General features: G+C 35.7%; 1 protein-coding gene and 1 pseudogene across 3 annotated transcripts in view; one reads left to right on the forward strand and one right to left on the reverse strand.

Moving 5' to 3' along the window:
- Positions 1–17,583, forward strand: part of ANAPC1 (anaphase promoting complex subunit 1) — a 104,983-nt gene that overhangs the window by 72,832 nt on the left and 14,568 nt on the right. For all 3 annotated transcript variants that reach the window (XM_041756891.1, XM_041756894.1, XM_041756893.1), the window contains exons 35-45: positions 513–589; positions 1,125–1,215; positions 1,309–1,362; positions 2,244–2,437; positions 7,065–7,151; positions 9,410–9,527; positions 10,436–10,513; positions 10,875–10,942; positions 12,437–12,575; positions 15,087–15,173; positions 16,379–16,474. In XM_041756891.1, the coding sequence (XP_041612825.1) occupies positions 513–589; positions 1,125–1,215; positions 1,309–1,362; positions 2,244–2,437; positions 7,065–7,151; positions 9,410–9,527; positions 10,436–10,513; positions 10,875–10,942; positions 12,437–12,575; positions 15,087–15,173; positions 16,379–16,474 (1,089 nt within the window). The remainder of the gene's footprint in view (positions 1–512; positions 590–1,124; positions 1,216–1,308; positions 1,363–2,243; positions 2,438–7,064; positions 7,152–9,409; positions 9,528–10,435; positions 10,514–10,874; positions 10,943–12,436; positions 12,576–15,086; positions 15,174–16,378; positions 16,475–17,583) is intronic.
- Positions 8,295–8,634, reverse strand: LOC121490934 (annotated as a pseudogene).

Consider the following 17,583-nt stretch of genomic DNA (forward strand, 5'->3'; position numbering starts at 1 on the left):
CCCGTATCCTTGCCCCAGCTCTATTCTACAATCATCTTTGTATTTCAGTTCACTAGTGTGAAATACTATCACCCTGTTATTGACTCAGAATATACTTCAGTCCTCCAGTTCATACATATTCAGTTCTATTCAGCTATTGTTGAGCCCATCTTAGATTTGAAATTGGATTGCATTCAATGTGATTAAAATATATGTATTTGAATGAAATGGCTTATGTAATTACGGCCGTGGAAAGCTGTATGTTCTTTTTCTTTTTCTTTCTTTTTTTAATGAGGGAGCTTGTGAGGAGGAGCAGAGAGAGAATCTTAAGTAGGCTCCACACCTAGTCTGGAGCCCTATATGGGGCTTGATCTCATTTCACTGAGATCATGACCTAAGCCAAAACTCAGAGTTGGATGCTTAACCAGCTCAGCCACCAAAGTGCCCCAAAAGCAGAATGTTATTTTTCAAATCATTTAATATTTGTAACTTGAATATTAATGTCCAGATATTCTTACTTTCTGTCTTGACAGATTATAAGAGAAAATAGTATCTCTCTCAGTGAAATTGAATTGCCTTGCTCAGAGGATTTGAATTTGGAAACTTTGTCGTAAGTCATGAAATACATATATTTCAAGTGAACTAGCGTAGCATCTCATAAATAAATAGAAGTATACTGTGGTAAAAGTACTGTCCTTGATTTAAATAATTCTGAATCCCCCATGTTTCTAATCATTACTTCTCAGATGCTTACAGAGTTGATTTTTATTTTTGTTTAGGTCACTGAAGTGTAGAGCTCTTGCCCTCAAAGTAGAGCTCTTGCCCTCAAAAAACAGTATCAGAGATTTAGCTTGTACATATTCCTCTTTTATCCTTTTCATTAAAAAAGATGGCAGTTATTTTTAAAAATTATCTTCTTTGCTGTGTGTGAAACATGCAGTCAAGAGGCATACTCTATCAACGAGGGCTGCATGATCCTGCTGAAGAAATCTGCTGATTGAGTAGAGGCACAATTGAGCATTCCCAAAAGAATATAAACTAGTTTAGAGAATGGGAATATTTATTATTTTTACCCTAAGAAAAGTAATAATGAATTTTTAAAGCCAAATAATGGTAGTATTAAATTTCTTATAATCTGTTTTCAGGCAAGCCCATGTCTACATAATTGCAGGAGCCTGTTTGTCTCTGGGTTTTCGATTTGCTGGCTCAGAAAACTTATCAGCCTTTAACTGTTTGGTAAGAAGTATTATTAGTTTACTCTATTCTCTTTTTTAACAAAGCGTTGATATACATCTCTTAACTTCAATTTGTTTTTCTTTTGTTTTCCAGCATAAGTTTGCAAAAGATTTTATGACTTATTTGTCTGCACCTAATGCTTCTGTAGTAAGTCTTTTTATGATTATTCTTCTTGGGAATAAAATTGAACTTGAAGAAAATTCACTGATAATTCGGTTACTTATGTGTTAAATATCTCTGCAGTTTGAGTTTAGAATGGGAGATTTGAAGTTTTGGCTCATCTTTGTATTTGTGTTCTGGGGTACTAATTAGGTGAAAGTATACTGACCCGTGAAAATCTCTAATTCTTGTGATAGCAAAAACCATATCCTTCATGAAATGTCATACTCTATGCCATTCTGTCGCAGGACTGATATTGGTAACTGCTCTTTAAAACATTAGCGCTTAAAAAAAAAAAATTAGCACTTAGTAGAACTGCAATTCCTTTTGAGGCACTGCTACTCTACTGACAGGAGATTATAAGATTTTATTTCCTAATGAAAACCACACAGATTTGTGCAACATTATAATATGAGAAAACTGAAAAATCGAAAAGTCTGAAAGTAATTAGGTAAATTTGCTTATGGTATATCTGTGTGTTGTTATACAATAGAGCTATCAAATCTTGTGCTGTAGGAATTTTTCCTGAGTGAAGATTGTTTACATATGATAGATTTTAAAAAGTTAAAAATATCATGTATAGTAATATCCCAATTTCACTTGAAAAGAGATTCATAGATAAAAGAAAATATTTGGGGAAAGGCCAAAATGTTTATGGCAGTTCTCTTTGGGTGTTAGTATCCCAAGGCATTGTTATTTCCAATGTTATGCTTTTTTTTTTGAATTTTCTACATTGAACTTAAATTTCATAATCAGAATTTTTTTATAGCTTTTTAAAAATTATAAATATTTGTAGTCTAATAGCCAATTTAATTTTGATAATAAATGTAATGCAGTAGTTGTAGTATGTCATCTTTTTGCATTTCCAGACAGGTCCTTACAACCTAGAAACCTGCCTGAGTGTGGTGCTGCTGTCTCTTGCCATGGTAATGGCTGGCTCGGGGAACCTGAAAGTTTTGCAGCTTTGTCGCTTCCTACACATGAAAACAGGTGGTGAAATGAATTATGGTTTCCACTTAGCCCATCACATGGCCCTTGGACTTCTCTTTCTGGGAGGAGGAAGGTAAATGAATATATATTTTTTTCTTCAATGAAGAGATCTCACGAACAACATCTGTAAGAGTGATTTATTTTGGTTTTGAAGATACTTATAATTTTTTGATCCTGACTAGCTGTTGGCATATCAAGGAACATTATTACTCTTTAAAAGGGCTTTTAAAAAATAGTTTAAACATCAATTTATGCCTTACTTAGTAGACTTACCATCCTCGCTCTGTATTTGTAGAAGAGTCAGTACTTAATTCTTCAGGGCATTGCCCCTTGTTCCCCACTGTTTAATGATTGCCCTTCTACTGAACTGCTCTCTCGTAAAGGCTATGAACACTATTAGTCATCAAGTCCTATGAGAGTTTCTTAGTTTTCTCTTCTTTTTTTTTTTTTTTTTTTAAGATATTTATTTATTCATGAGAGAGACAGAGAGAGGCAGAGACACAGGCAGAGGGAGAAGCAGGCTCCACGCAGGGAGCCTGACTTGGGACTCCATCCCAGGTCTTCAAGATCAGGCCCTGGGCTGAAGGTGGCGCTAAACTGCTGAGCCACCCAGGCTACCCCAGTTTTCCCTTCTTTGGTCTCTTTCCAACATCTGTCATTCCTGACCACTTCATCTTTTTATGACTTCCCTGTAGACTACTATGTAGATCAAGATAGAACTCAGAATACCTCTCTCTACCCCTGCTATGCCTCTCCTGTTAGCTATTACTTCACTTCTACCCAAAGATAATCACTCTTTAGTCTCCTAACACCTTGGACTGGCTTTGCCTGTTTTTGAAATTCAAATGGAATCATACACTGTGTATTATTTCATACTTACAGTTGACCCTTGACCAATATGGGTTTGAACTGTGCAGGTCCACTTACACACGATTGTTTTGGTTAAATAGTACAGTGCTGTAGATATATTTTTTTCTTCCTTATGATTTTCCTAATACTTCTTTTCTGTAGCTCACTTTATTATAAGAGTACAGCATATAGTACACATAACATACAAAATATATGTGTATCTACTGTTTATGTTATCAGGAAGGCTTCCAGTTAATAGTCGGCTAATAGTTAAGCTTTGGGGAAGTTTAAGGACTTTGGACTATGCAGAGTGATTAATACCTCTAACCCTCACATTGTGCAGTGGTTAATTGTACTTCTTTAACTCAACATTGTTTGTGAGATTCATCTGTGTTGCATGTAGCAGTGATGTATTCATGTTTCTGTGCTGTTAAATTCCATTGTGTGATTATACCACATTTATCATCTACTCTGCTCTTAACGGATGTGTTGTTTCTAGTTTAGGGCTATTATGAATATTCTTTTTTTTTTTAACTTTAAAGATTTTGTTTATTTGAGAGAAAGATGGCATGTGCACACAAGTAGGGGGAGGGGCAAAGGGCGAGGGAGAACATGACTTCCCACTGAACAGGGAGCTCGAGATTGGGCTCAATCTTAAGGACCCTAAGATCATGACCTGAATCGAAGGCAGATGCTGAGCTGACTGAGCCACCCAGGCACCATTGTTATGAACATTCTTATGTATAACTTTGATTTTGTTGTATATAGATCTGTGAGTATCTTATGAGCATATATGTATGCCTAACTTCATAGATAATGCCATCAGTGCTCCTGATAACCCATTAGTGTTGTGTGACGTTCCAGTTACTCACCATCCTTTTCAACACAGGTTTTATTGTTAGTCTTTTTAATTTTAGCCATCTGGTAGTAGTTGTGGTTTTAATTTCCATTTCTCTGAATAATGATATTTAGCACCTTTTATATCTTTAATGGCTAACTGGAAATCTCCTTTCATGATGTCTAAGTCTGCTGCTACCCATTTTCATATTGGCTTACTTGTTTAAAAATTTGGTTTGTGATAATATGCACATAACCTAAAATTTATCTTCTTAACCATTTCTGAATGTGCAATTCAGTAGTGGTAAGTGTATTCACCAATCTCCAGAATTCTCCCTTGCAGAATAGAAGTTTTGTTTCCTTTAAAAAGTACCTCCTTGTTGCCGCCTTCCGCCAGCCCTTAACAGCTCTGTTATACTACTGTTTCTGTTAATCTGACTATCCTATATTCATTTATCGGCACTGAGGGGGGCACTTGACAGGATGAGCACTGGGTGTTAATCTGTATGTTGACAAATTGAACACTAATAAAAAAAAATTTATTATTAAAAAAAATAAAAAACACCTCCTTGTTGCCGCCTTCTGCCAGCCCTTAACAGCCACTGTTATACTACTGTTTCTGTTAATCTGACTATCCTATATTTATTTATCATTATGATCCTGAACCACTTGTCACTCTTAATGTGTTGTACTTATTTTCTCTTGCTCAGTGGCTCACCTTTTAACTCTCAATGGTATCTTTTGATGAACAGTTATTAACATTTTTCTTTTATGATTTGTACTTTTTTGTCCTTCTGATGAAATATTTCCTTACCCCCCCAAAATGAAGATATTTTATTTTCAACAAGTTTTAACTTTTTCACTCATATTTGGATATAAAATCTACCTGTGCCTGATTTTTCTATATGATTTTTTGATAACTGATGCCTCACTATTATTGAAAAGTTCATCTTTTCTCCATTGTTCTCTGATACCATTTTTATTATAAATTAAGCGTCTGTATACAACATATATTTATTTCTGGGCTGTTACTATATTTAGCTGGTCTATTTTTCTATGCTTGTACCAATACCATAGTCTCAATGATTATAGTTTTATAATAAATCTTGATATCAGGTAGAATAAATCTTCCAAATTGGGATTTTTTTCTTCAGAGATGTGGTTTTCTGTTTTTGTTCTTTGAATTTTTATATTAATATTGGAGTTTATGATTTTCCATACTAAATAACCTCATAAAATAGTCATAATTGCATTGAGTCTATATATTGGTTTGGGAGGAACTGAAATGTTATATAATACTGAGTTTTCAATCTATGAATGTGGTGTATCCTTTCATTTATTTAGCTTTAGTGTGTGTGACCTTCATCAACTGATAAAATTTCTACAAGTCATATCGGTTTATTTTTCTCTCTTCTATAAGACTGACTTAAACATTGTAGCCCACTTTTCTAGAAGGATAAAAGGTAGAGATTATCAGAATGGTGTACATTTCCTTTTAACAGGTTTTGTAGAATTGTTCTTTCTTTAATTGTTTAGAATTAAGAATGATTAAAGAAATCTTATATTAAAATTCTTATTTTATAATTTTTGAGATTTTATTTTCCTTTCTAAATAAACCTTTGTATCTCTTTTTTACTTTATTCATTCTTTTTTTAATTTTAATTTTGTTATACTCTTATTTAATATTTTGTTTCACACTGTGACCCTACTTGCTCTGCTTTCATATTGAGTAGATTTTCTCCCACTCTGCTGCCACTTTTCTAATGATTCTTGACCTTTAAATGATTATGCATACTTTGTGACAACATTTAAATTTCTCATTACATATCCACATCCTATGTTTAATCTCAAAATTTTTAACATTAATATCTAATGTTTATCTTTGGATTTTGGCTTTGTCAAAATGGTAAAGAGAAAATGGCCTATTTTATGCCTATGTCAGAGTAGGTATATTTTCTTAGATTTTGAAATCTCTTCTTCCTAATTCACTAAATAGGTGTATATGTGATAAATGCTAAGTTCTTGAGGACATATATCTGTATATAATAAAATAAATATTTATATTGATTATCTACAACAATGGTTTTATATGATATCCGGTCTCATCTTTATTTCAAAATATTTCTAAGAAAAACTAGCATTTTAGAGTAATTTCCTCTTTGCCATGTAGAGTTTGAACAACATTAAAATATAAGGAAAATCTCAAAAGATTTTATTAAGAATATGTGGCCTTTATAAAAATAAGTTTATCACATTGATTAGAAAAAAAGCTGTTTGTACTTGGAAGGATAGTTGTTTATACATTAACTTTTTATGAAAACTTTTACCTTTTTCATTTAGTCCATCATTCTGAGGAGATGTTCAGGCTTTACAGAAACAGAATAAAAAATTGAGATACCCAGTCAAAAACCCTGTATTTTTAGAAGTGAGGTTTATTATTGTCTAAGGAAGTATGTGTAGAACTAGAGAAGAAGTGGTGTCCTTCATATGTGATTTTTTTTCAATATCTGTCATCTCTAGGATTACATTCATGGTCCTCACTACTGTGATATTTTAGGTTAAAAACTCATGTTTATTAAGTCAAGTTTTGAAAATTAACATCTGTGAGATGTTCCTTTCACTTTTAATAGTAGATGATCTTGAAATGGCTTAAAGACTCACTGGAAAGTGAAATGTTGACAGCATTGACACACTTGTATCTATCAAGGCGTTTTATAAGTGAGCCTTGCCACAGTTCCCCAATTTCCTGATTCTTGGGAAGGCCTTGGAGGTTTGCACAGTATAATTAATAATGTCTTTCTCAGGCAGCCCAGGTGGCTCAGCGGTTTAGCGCCGCCTTTGCCCCAGGGTGTGATCCTGGAGACCCGGGATCGAGTCCCATGTTGGGCTTCCTGCATGGAGCCTGCTTCTCCCTCTGCCTGTGTCTGTGCCTGTCTTTCTCTCTGTGTCTCTCATGAATAAATAAATAAAATCTTAAAAAAAAAAATAATGTTCTCTCTGCATTTGGTTCACAGGTACTCTCTGAGTACATCAAATTCTTCCATTGCTGCCCTCCTCTGTGCCCTTTACCCGCACTTCCCAGCTCACAGCACTGACAACCGGTGAGTCTAGTGATTCTCTCCTCAGTGTGATCTTTTGTAAGCTCTCCAAAAGGGGGTAATTTGATTGTTTTTTGGTTCCATGGACTCATTTCCAAATTAATTTATTTTCTTCTTGGACTTGGTTCTCTTTCTGACTAAGCCTTTGAAAATGTTTCTCTAAGTATTAGACCAAAAGAGAACTTTGGACATCTGATGGATGGATTCATCAGTTTTCCACCATTTTTCAATCAGTAGAACTGCTGTTAACCCAGAAGTGGGCCAAACAAGGTTATCTTTAGGGAAAAGTTCATCAAACAAAGGATAGTAGCCAACAGAAGCAAGACATTATGTTTTATAGTATAATTGTTTAATTCCAAGAGAGAAATTGGTCTGATTTAGTGACAGTGTCTATATGAATTCCTTTTTTCCCTCTTTTACATGAATGTTGAGAAGTTTTATATAAATGAAATAGAAGGGACACAAAAAAACAAAATGCAGCAAAGAATCAAAGACAACTTAGAAGTGGCAGTGAGCCATTCACCGTCAGATATGTAGGAAAGGTGTGAGAATACAGAAGCTCTGCTTTGAGAGCATGAAGAGCCATCAGCACTGCAGTCTCCCTGGCAGTTTTAGGCATAGTTGATTTCTGCTGCATGTGGAGGAGGGGAGAAAATAGCACCTTATTATTCCCATGACATCTGAGATGACCAGTGTGTTCAATTCATTATCCAAGAGAAGCATCAGGAGATGGAGCCACTGACTGTAGTAATTAAGCTGTTACGCTCTAGTGCAATGTAGCTTAAAATAGTAGTAATAAACGGAAGTTGTTGTTTTATAAAAGTGGACTGACATCCGAACTCTGATGATAGGCAGACAAGCGTATTCTCCTGTTAAATTAATGCATCTCTGACAAGTGGTCTCTTGCTTGTCATTTTAGGAAAGACTATTTGAGTTGTTATTGGTGGTTAGGGTACAACAAAGAGCCATACTCCTATATTGCTGGGAGAATCATTTGGTTTAGCTATTTTAAACAAAGCAATTTGGTTTTAAGCACCAAGAACCTTTATGTAACTGATAAATACCGTTTTTTTTTTTTCCTGGCTTTGATTGCTTTTAATTCTTTTTTTAAACAACATCTACACCTTTATTTATTTTTCAGTAAGGTTAAATCCTTGAGGGGTACAGTATCATACAGATTCTGTGCGCAATAACTTTAGCAGGAAGGCTGCTTCAGAATTTGGCACAAATCATGCCATTGTTTCTTCCATGAGTTACTTTTCCCCCAGATTACCCTGGTTTTGTTCACTTTGCCACCAGGAGTCACTGTGTTGTTCTTTGCTTTGTATATATAAGCATATCCCTTGCCTAGGGAGAATTCAGTTTCACTTCAAGCATAAACACTTTGAATTTTAAGAAGAGCTGTGTGCTCCCTATGGTTTCAGAGACCCTGCTTATAGTCAACAAAAATGGCCTTGGACAACAGCCTTCTAGACACATTTGTCATTTTAGGAGTCCTGTACTCAGTAGGCTCCACTTACTTGCACCTGGAGTTCAGCAGCAAGAGCTCCCCTCTGCTTTAATTCTAATCAATTTATAGGAAAGGGAAGGTTTGGATGGGAAGAGGAAGGCTACTGCTGTTACTAAAATTTAAAAAGAAAACTTTGAACTCTCATTTTATCCTTTTATAGCATCCTATAATGTAAAAGCTTTTTTGTGTCTAAATGCTAAAATATAAATTTTTTTTTGAAAACCCAGAAAAGCACACACACAGAAAAATATAATCTTACCCATTAGTTTTTTGTGTCCTGGATTCCAAGTGTGTATATTTGCGTACAAGTATGTATCTGTAGAATAGCTTTCCTTCTCTCTCTCCCTACCAGCCCTTGAGCCAAATAAACAAATAGCTAGAAGTAAGTTCCTTGGAAGGTAAATAGATGCCTGTGTGCGGTATTAAAGGATTATCTGAGAACTGATTTTATAAGGGATGAATTTTTCAGTAAATATTTTCATGTTAGGATAATTTTTACTTCATCTGTAAAACTTCTTAAATGTGAAATTTCAAGTAAGGAATTTTAGGATCAAGGCATATATCTTACGATTTTTTAAAGAGAATCATTCCATTTGTTTTTAATTGAATCTCATCTTCCTTTAGGATTGCTGTCATGGGAAGATAGCAACCCGAGCTTCTGTCATGGGTTAGTGTGTTAGCAGCAGCAGATTGTAGAGCTCACGCTGTCGTCATCTATTTGTCACCTCCTCTCTGTGTTTTCTGCCAATAGGTATCATCTACAGGCTCTGCGGCACCTGTATGTACTGGCTGCAGAACCAAGGCTTCTAGTGCCTGTGGATGTGGATACAAACATGCCCTGCTATGCCCTCTTAGAGGTTACCTATAAGGTAATTCTTTGCTCCTTTCATTTATTTGTAATTTTATTACCACTCATATGTCTTTGCAGGTCAAAATATTTTTAAAAATGCTGTCCTTTAAGATAACAGAGTGAATTAATCTCATCAAAATTGAAGCTTCTAAAATTTTTGTACATCCTGCCAGCCATTTGGGCTCATTTATAGTCTATGGAGGTAATATTTTAGAGATCAGCAGTTGCTCTTTTGTTCCTAGAGCCTATTGTTTGAAAATGTCCTTGTTCATTAACGTGTTCTTAAGAATGAGTTAGAACTATTCTTAGATTTGTTTGTAGAATGCTTTAAGACATATATTTGATGAGAGATCTTTGATTTTGATGCACAGATTATAAGTCATATATCCTTCATTTATTCAGAATATTAAGTACTTTCTGTGTATCAAAACTATGCAGAGGCTCTGGGGTACAAAATTACATCGTTGTATTCCTTAAGGACCTCTTGTCCATTGGGTAGCCAGGCATGGATGCAGTAAGAATAGAGTGTGGGGGTATGTATAGAATGCAGGGGGAGCAGAGGAGATAGGCCCCATCCAGCTGTTGAAGGTTGGGGAAGTTGTGACGGTAGGCACAGTGTTTGGGCTGAGATTTGCAAGCTGAGTGAAGGCACATTCCCAGAAGATGATATGTGCAAAAACCCAGAGGCCTAAGAAGTGCAGATGTTTTGTACTGCTAGCATGTGAGGTAAAAGGCTTGAAGTGGGTATAAGGTGATGCAGGCCCTTCAAAAGATTGTAGACTTGGCCCTTTAAGACTTGATACCAGAGAACATTTTATGCCTTTTGACAATCTGTGTAGAAATTGTTGGGAAGAAGTATAGAGTAGAGATGTTTCTTCTTTGTAGCTTCCCCTAATGAATTGTGGCTGTTCTTGTACATTTGTAAAGGGTACTCAGTGGTATGAACAAACCAAAGAAGAATTGATGGCTCCTACCCTTCTTCCAGAACTCCACCTTTTAAAGCAGGTGAGTGGAATGCGATTTAGGGATATCAGTGGAAGAGGTAAATTCAGCCAGAACAGTATAGCATCAAAGGTAACTAAGTAAAAGTCTATTCATTCTCTGTGTTCTATAGGAAATAGGAAAGCAACCCTTGGAGAAATTGTCATGAGAAACAGAGAAGGTCTTTACTTGATGATCTTTACTAATGGGTTAGATGGCCACAGAGCTTGATTCACATACATTTTTGTCTGGAAATGGAGCTTGTTAACTTTTCAGTTTTTCCAGCCCAGTTATTTTTATTTCCTCTGAGAAACTTGGGTTTTGTTTTGTCAAACTAGCATTTTTTTTAGCGTTGGATTGACTGTGTTCACATTTATCTTGGCAGATTAAAGTTAAAGGCCCACGATATTGGGAACTGCTCATAGATTTAAGCAAGGGAACACAACACTTGAAGTAAGTATATTGAATTTTTTAGATATATCTGTGAAGGGAATAGAAGTATATGGGAAAGTAGAAATTGCAGATTATTATCTAGTGGTTCCTTGTCACCCTTTTATCTCATGCAGGGCAGTAGAGTATATATTGAATAAAATGGTCTATAACTTTGAAATAGAGTTTTTATTAGAAAATGAGTTTTAGTTTATTTTTTTATTTTTTATTTTTTTAAGATTTTATTTATTTATGATAGACAGAGAGAGAGAGAGAGAGAGAGAGAGAGAGAGGCAGAGACACAGGCAGAGGGAGAAGCAGGCTCCATGCCAGGAGCCCGACGCGGGACTTGATCCCGGGGCTCCAGGATCGCGGCCTGGGCCAAAGGCAGGCACTAAACCACTGAGCCACCCAGGGATCCCCTGAGTTTTAGTTTAGGAAACAAACCCTAGGGCAGCCCCGGTGGCGCAGCGGTTTAGCGCCGCCTGCAGCCCAGGGCATGATCCTGGAGACCCTGGATCGAGTCCCACATCGGGCTCTCTGCATGGAGCCTGCTTCTCCCTCTGCCTGTGTCTCTGCCTCTCTCTCTCTCTGCATCTCTATGAATAAATAAATAATAAAATCTTTTAAAAAAAAAAAGGAAACAAACCCTATTATATATTTTTATAAATATAGTTATATATAAATATATAAATATAGTTATATCCATTGAGAAACTTGAGGTGACATAAGTTGGTACAATAATGGAATTGTCTGTTGGAGCAATAATGAAAGATCTTCAGTGTAAGAAAGTAAGGCTGGCAAAAAAAGGGAGTAAGGCTGCTTTGTATGTCCTTTTATTAAGGGAGCTTTATAACAATTGATGTTTGTCAGACCACATTTTTTGCATGTTTTTTCATTGTTTTGTTGGATTGTTCTCATAAATTTAAGGTTATGGTAGATTGCTTTTGAGTGGAAATAGTCATATGCAAGTAATTACTGTAATGAACAGTGTTGATTTTATACTTTGAGTAGTGTGTAAATTAAATCTTTAAATTTCCAGAAAGTTTAACAAGCCCATAAGAAATTTTATAGTTTGGTCCCAATTTATATTTTCCTTAAACTATTTATATAATAGCTATTTTCTGTATTGTTCTCTTTAGATTTGCCACATCATTTTTATTTTTTATGCTGCACACCAATCAATAGATATTGATATTTAGTACCTCCAGTGGGTAAAGGGAATGTGAAGAAGTGTTAGATAAAATATTGCCTGTGAAGAGTACACTTGAACAGACAGTGCCTTTTTACTTAGCAGGTTCTGTGAACCCAAGAAGAGTAGAGCTTTATTTTGGCTTTCTCATAGGGATTGATTTAATTTTAGGTACAGTAAATAATTGTATACCTTACTGGAAAATGATAAAGACTTTATCTGATGTGAGCATGATGTTGGGAGGCACTATGTTTCCACCCGAGAAATACAAATAATATCTCATGTAAAATTTATTCTTGTTTTTTTTTGTTTTTTTTTTTTTTTAGATCAATCCTTTCTAAGGATGGAGTTCTGTATGTTAAGCTCAGAGCAGGTCAGCTCTCCTATAAGGAAGATCCAATGGGGTGGCAAAGTTTGTTGGCCCAGACTGTTGCTAACAGGAACTCTGAAGCTCGGGCTTTCAAGGTAGTATTGATTGGTTAAAAAGTGAAGGATGTGATGGACTAATTTATAAATCCCATTAGCCCACTGGAGCATGTACTTCTGTATAACATTTATGATACCGTTTAGGTGAACCTACTCTCTCTCATCACTGCAGATTATAAAGACTGAATGGCCTTGGATCTCTTTGTTGTTTTATGTTGCAAATATAATAAAATATGAGTCATCTGCCAGGACTGTAAGGATGATTTACATTTAGCATCAGGAACAGTATATCTTAACTCTATAAAAATGTTTTAATATTTTTACTTATTAATCTTTAAATCTGTTAAGATTTGCTTAATTCGTAGCAGAAATAAAGATTTTTGCAAGGTAGCATTAATTAATTACATTAATAAACACTCCTATTTGTTGCTTAAATCTTGGTAAGGATGAAATGATGACAGATCTTTCAGTTTGCTTTATTATTTTCATAGTACTTGACTGCTAACACAAGAGTATTTATTTATTTATTATTATTATTTTTTAAGATTTTATTTATTTATTCATGAGAAACAGAGAGAGGAGAGAGAGGCAGAGACAAAGGCAGAGGGAGAAGCAGGCTCCATGCAATAAGCCCAACATGGGACTCCATCCCAGGTCTCCAGGATCATGCCCTGGGCGGAAGGCGGCGCTAAACCGCTGAGCCACCCGGGCTGCCCCCACAAGAGTATTTAGAATGAAAAAGTAGTTGCAGTTGGAGTGTATGAAACAATCTCATTCCCATCGTGGTCAGTATAAATTTTACTGCTCCTCACTCTAGAACTCAAGTTTCCCACACGAGAAATGTGTTCCATAAACTAACATTAAAATTTCTTAGTTTAGGGCAGCCCCTGTGGCTCTGCGGTTTAGTGCCGCCTTCAGCCCAGGGCGTGATCCTGGAGACACGGGATCGAGTCCCACGTCAGGCTCCCTGCATGGAGCCTGCTTCTCCCTCTGCCTGTGTCTCTGCCTCTCGCTCTCTCTCTCTCTCTCTCTCTCTGTGTCTCTAATAAATAAATAAAATCTTAAAAAAACACATTTTCTTAGTTTAAGTACAGTTTTCAGAAATTCCATGAGCAAATGTGCTCCTGCTGAAGATATACCAAGTGGCAAAGTAGTTAGGACCTGTAGGGGGTAGTGGTAGAGGCAAAAATGTGGCCAGTGGACTGGCTAAGTGGTGGCCAGAGGACTGAATTAACATCCTTTATTTTTCCACATTAGGAGATAGTATTTATTTTAATTTAACTCATATTTCATTTTAGACCAGTTACTTATGGCTGAGCCTTTTCTAATAGTTCCCAGGGTTTAAGTAGATGTAGTTGAACATCAATGAATTTTGTTTGGCAGTATTTGATAGGTTGTCTGTAAAATGGTTTTGAAGGACTTTTTTTTTTTTTAATTTTATTTATTCATAAGAGAGAGAGAGAGAGAGAGAGAGAGGCAGAGACATAGGCAGAGGGAGAAGCAGGTTCCATGCAGGGAGCCTGATGTGGAACTCTATCTCAGGACCTCAGGATCACACCCTGAGCTGATTGCAGATGCTTAGCCACTGAACCACCAGGCATCCCTTGAAGGACTTTTGGATACGGTTACCTTAACTTAAGCACTGTTACTTGTATGAATTAGAGCCCATCTCAAAGACCCTAATCTAATTTGTAAAGAAAATGAGAAGTTTATACTTGATTTTAAATTGGAAAATTATGTAAAGATTAAAAGACATCTCAATTTCCTTCTTGCTGGAATTCAGAAATAAAATATAAACCTTAATGGAAAATGGTCATACTTCTGTATTCCGTGTATTCCATATTCCATTTTCTTGAACTTTGTTCTTTTTTTCCCAATTTTTTTTTATTGTGGTAAAATACAAAATTTGCTGTTACAACCCTATAAGTGAAACCCTATAAGTGAATTCAGTAGTATTGTCCACTCATATTGTGCAATTATCACTACTATCCATCTGTAGGACTCTTTCATCTTGTAAAACTGATCATCTGTATCCACTGAACAGCAACTCCTGTTCCTTCTTCCTCGCAGCCCCAGTGCCCACCATTCTGCTTTCTGTCTCTGAATTTGATTATTCTAGGATCCTCATATAAATGGAATCATACACTGTTTACCTTTTAGTGAGTGGCTTATTTGAGTGGTAGGTTTTTTTTTTTTTTTTTTTCCCTTACCTCTTCAGTAACAGTTCTTGGTTTCTTGCTTATTTTTCAGTTAGTTAATGAGGGAGAAGGGAAAGCCTTTTGGGAATAAGTTATGTAAGAAAGACCTATTTATTATTGTCCTGATAAATCAGTAGCTCATGTTTGGTTTGTGCAAAAAAGTGTCTTGTAACTTCTCAGCAGAACAGGTTGGTGAAGCTCTAGAAAGTTTGTACAGCCTTGGGCTTTATGGGAACATTGTGTGAACACAGTGAAGTAGATTTCTTAGAACTGCATATACTACAACTTGAACAATAAGGAAAATAATCTCTAATATTACACTTCTATTTATTGCTGTTGTTTATTTTTTTAGCCAGAAACAATTTCAGCATTTACTTCTGATCCAGCACTTCTGTCATTTGCTGAATATTTCTGCAAACCAACTGTGAACATGGGTCAGGTGTGTATCACATGTTTTATTCAGCTACCAGACTACAATTTGTTAAATTTATCTGTGGACACCACCAAAAAATCCTGTAATATCCATACCTATTTATGAGGTTAGTGACATGCTTTGGGTACATTGCATGATTTTTGCTTGGCAAATACAGATTTTTCATAGTCTAAACTATTAAATTCGGTAACTGCCTATCTTGATAGAAGAAACAACTTAAAATTTCTAAGACATAGATTTTGATAGGTAATATTTTCTTACATGCATTTTTGTACTGATATTTTCAGTGTTTACTGTCTCTTATTTTTACATAATTTTATTATTTGTTTCATCTATATTTTATAACTTTTTTTTTCTATTGGTTATAAAGCTGTTCCCTTTAGAATTCAAAAGGTGCCCAACAGATCTTTTATTTACTCCAAAGCTTGGATGTAGGATTTGATATCTGGGAGTGATGGCCTGTTGGCCTATAAGTGTGTGTAGCTCTTGGAAAAATTTTTCAACCTCTCCAAAATGCAGTTTCCTTGTTTCTAAAAGTGGGATTATTATAGAGTTACCTTACGCTGTTGTTTTGAGGGTTAAGGGAGATCATTGTAACCTCTTTAACTTACTGAATCTTGACTACTTATTAGATACTTTGCTCAGTACTTTATGTAATTTTCTTATTGGATTCTGACTTGGAGGGTAGGTACTTTATTATTCCAGGTTTACAGATAAGGAAATTGCCACTCAGCTATCACATGCCTAAGATCACACAGCTAGTAAGGGCTGGGCATGCATTCAAGGCCGCAGGTCCCTGATGAAAGCCCGTGCCTGCCCGTAAGCGTAACTGGGTTCGGTTGTCTGCCTCCCCCATGCTTGCTATGCTCGGTGTTTGTACTGCATCTTTGTGGATTATGCATTTCCTTTTTGAATCTTGCCAGCCTAACCCAAAACACATCTCTAAGGTGTCCTGTCTGCTCATATTACTCCAGCTGATCTTTCCTCTCCTTGCAGCACTTATAGCCATAACTGTCCCTTGGGGCTTAATTTTATTATATTTTATTGATATTTAGTGTTATTCACTGTGATTTTATAAAGAGATAGCTGTTTTACCCTATATATCATTGACTGTAGAACTTAAGAATGGGTCATAGTAGTTGTTTTATACAGTCTTGAATTGATTTTAGAATATACATTGATGTGCTACAAAAGTTTCTAATTTTCTACAGAAACAGGAAATTCTGGATCTGTTTTCTTCAGTACTGTATGAATGTGTTACTCAGGAGACCCCAGAGATGTTGCCTGCATACATAGCAATGGATCAGGTATGGTTCCAAAAACAGTCCAATTCTGATTTCATTTATACTGTATTTTAAATAACATACCAACTGTGAGGTAAGGTTCCCCATGTATTCATCTTTTTCATTTCTCTTTTGCTTTTAGAAATTTAAAAAAGGAAACCTTATAAAACTTGAAAGCTCTATATATAACCAAAAAAGCTTAGAATTTATGATGGGAATGCCCCTTGGTGGACTGTCTTACTCTAGGGTTCCTATTCTCCCTTTTTTTCTCTTCCTCTGACTAGCAGAGAAAGAGCATGTTTCCTCCCTTTCTCCTCTAGCATCCTCACGTGGTTTCTTGCCTCCTTCCTGCTTCCCTCCTTCCTGCTTCCCTCCTTCCCTCCTCCTTTGCAGAGATATGCAAATGAGCAATAAGTTAACAAACAGTGCCCTAATGATGACAGTGATAAGAAATTATGCCTGAGTGATTTAGCTTGCAAGAGGTTATAGTATTAGTGTGTAGTGATTTAGCAAGCTGGAGTTCATTTTTAAATTTTTTGTGTTATTGCTGTTTTAAAAGAGCTTAAAAGTGGTAATGCAGAAAATGCTTAACTGCTTCCCTAAAAGATCAGACCAATCCATTCACTTTAGTAATATGTATGACTTTTTAATAGTATCATGCCTTTCAGACTCAAAATTGCAGTTAAGCTAAGCCAGTAGTTTTCTAACTTGGGTTAAATTTATATGAGGAATCTTAAAAATACAGATCTTCAAATGCCATTTTGTATTATCTACTGAATCAGAATTTCTGGGATGAGTTCCAGGTCTGTGATTTTAAACAGTTCTTTAAATGAATGTGATATGATGAATTCACAGATAAGCATGTGGGGCTCAGTGATTAAAGCCAAAGGAAGTTACCTCTAATGACAAAATAATCTCTATTGAAAAGTAGGAAAGTGACATTATTAAGTAATGTTCTTAATTAAAAGGCAATTTCTAATATGACCTGATAGGCCCAGAATAGCATTATTGTCTGGTATCCATCCACATTTTTTAATTAGAAAGTATGATTATGTGATGTTCACACTGACACTACTTCTCATAGGGACTCTATGTAGCAGCCAAGTATTGAGTTGTATTTTTCTTTTTTGGCT

The sequence above is a fragment of the Vulpes lagopus genome, chromosome 5, assembly GCF_018345385.1.
Source record: "Vulpes lagopus strain Blue_001 chromosome 5, ASM1834538v1, whole genome shotgun sequence".
Taxonomy (NCBI): Eukaryota; Metazoa; Chordata; class Mammalia; order Carnivora; family Canidae; genus Vulpes; species Vulpes lagopus.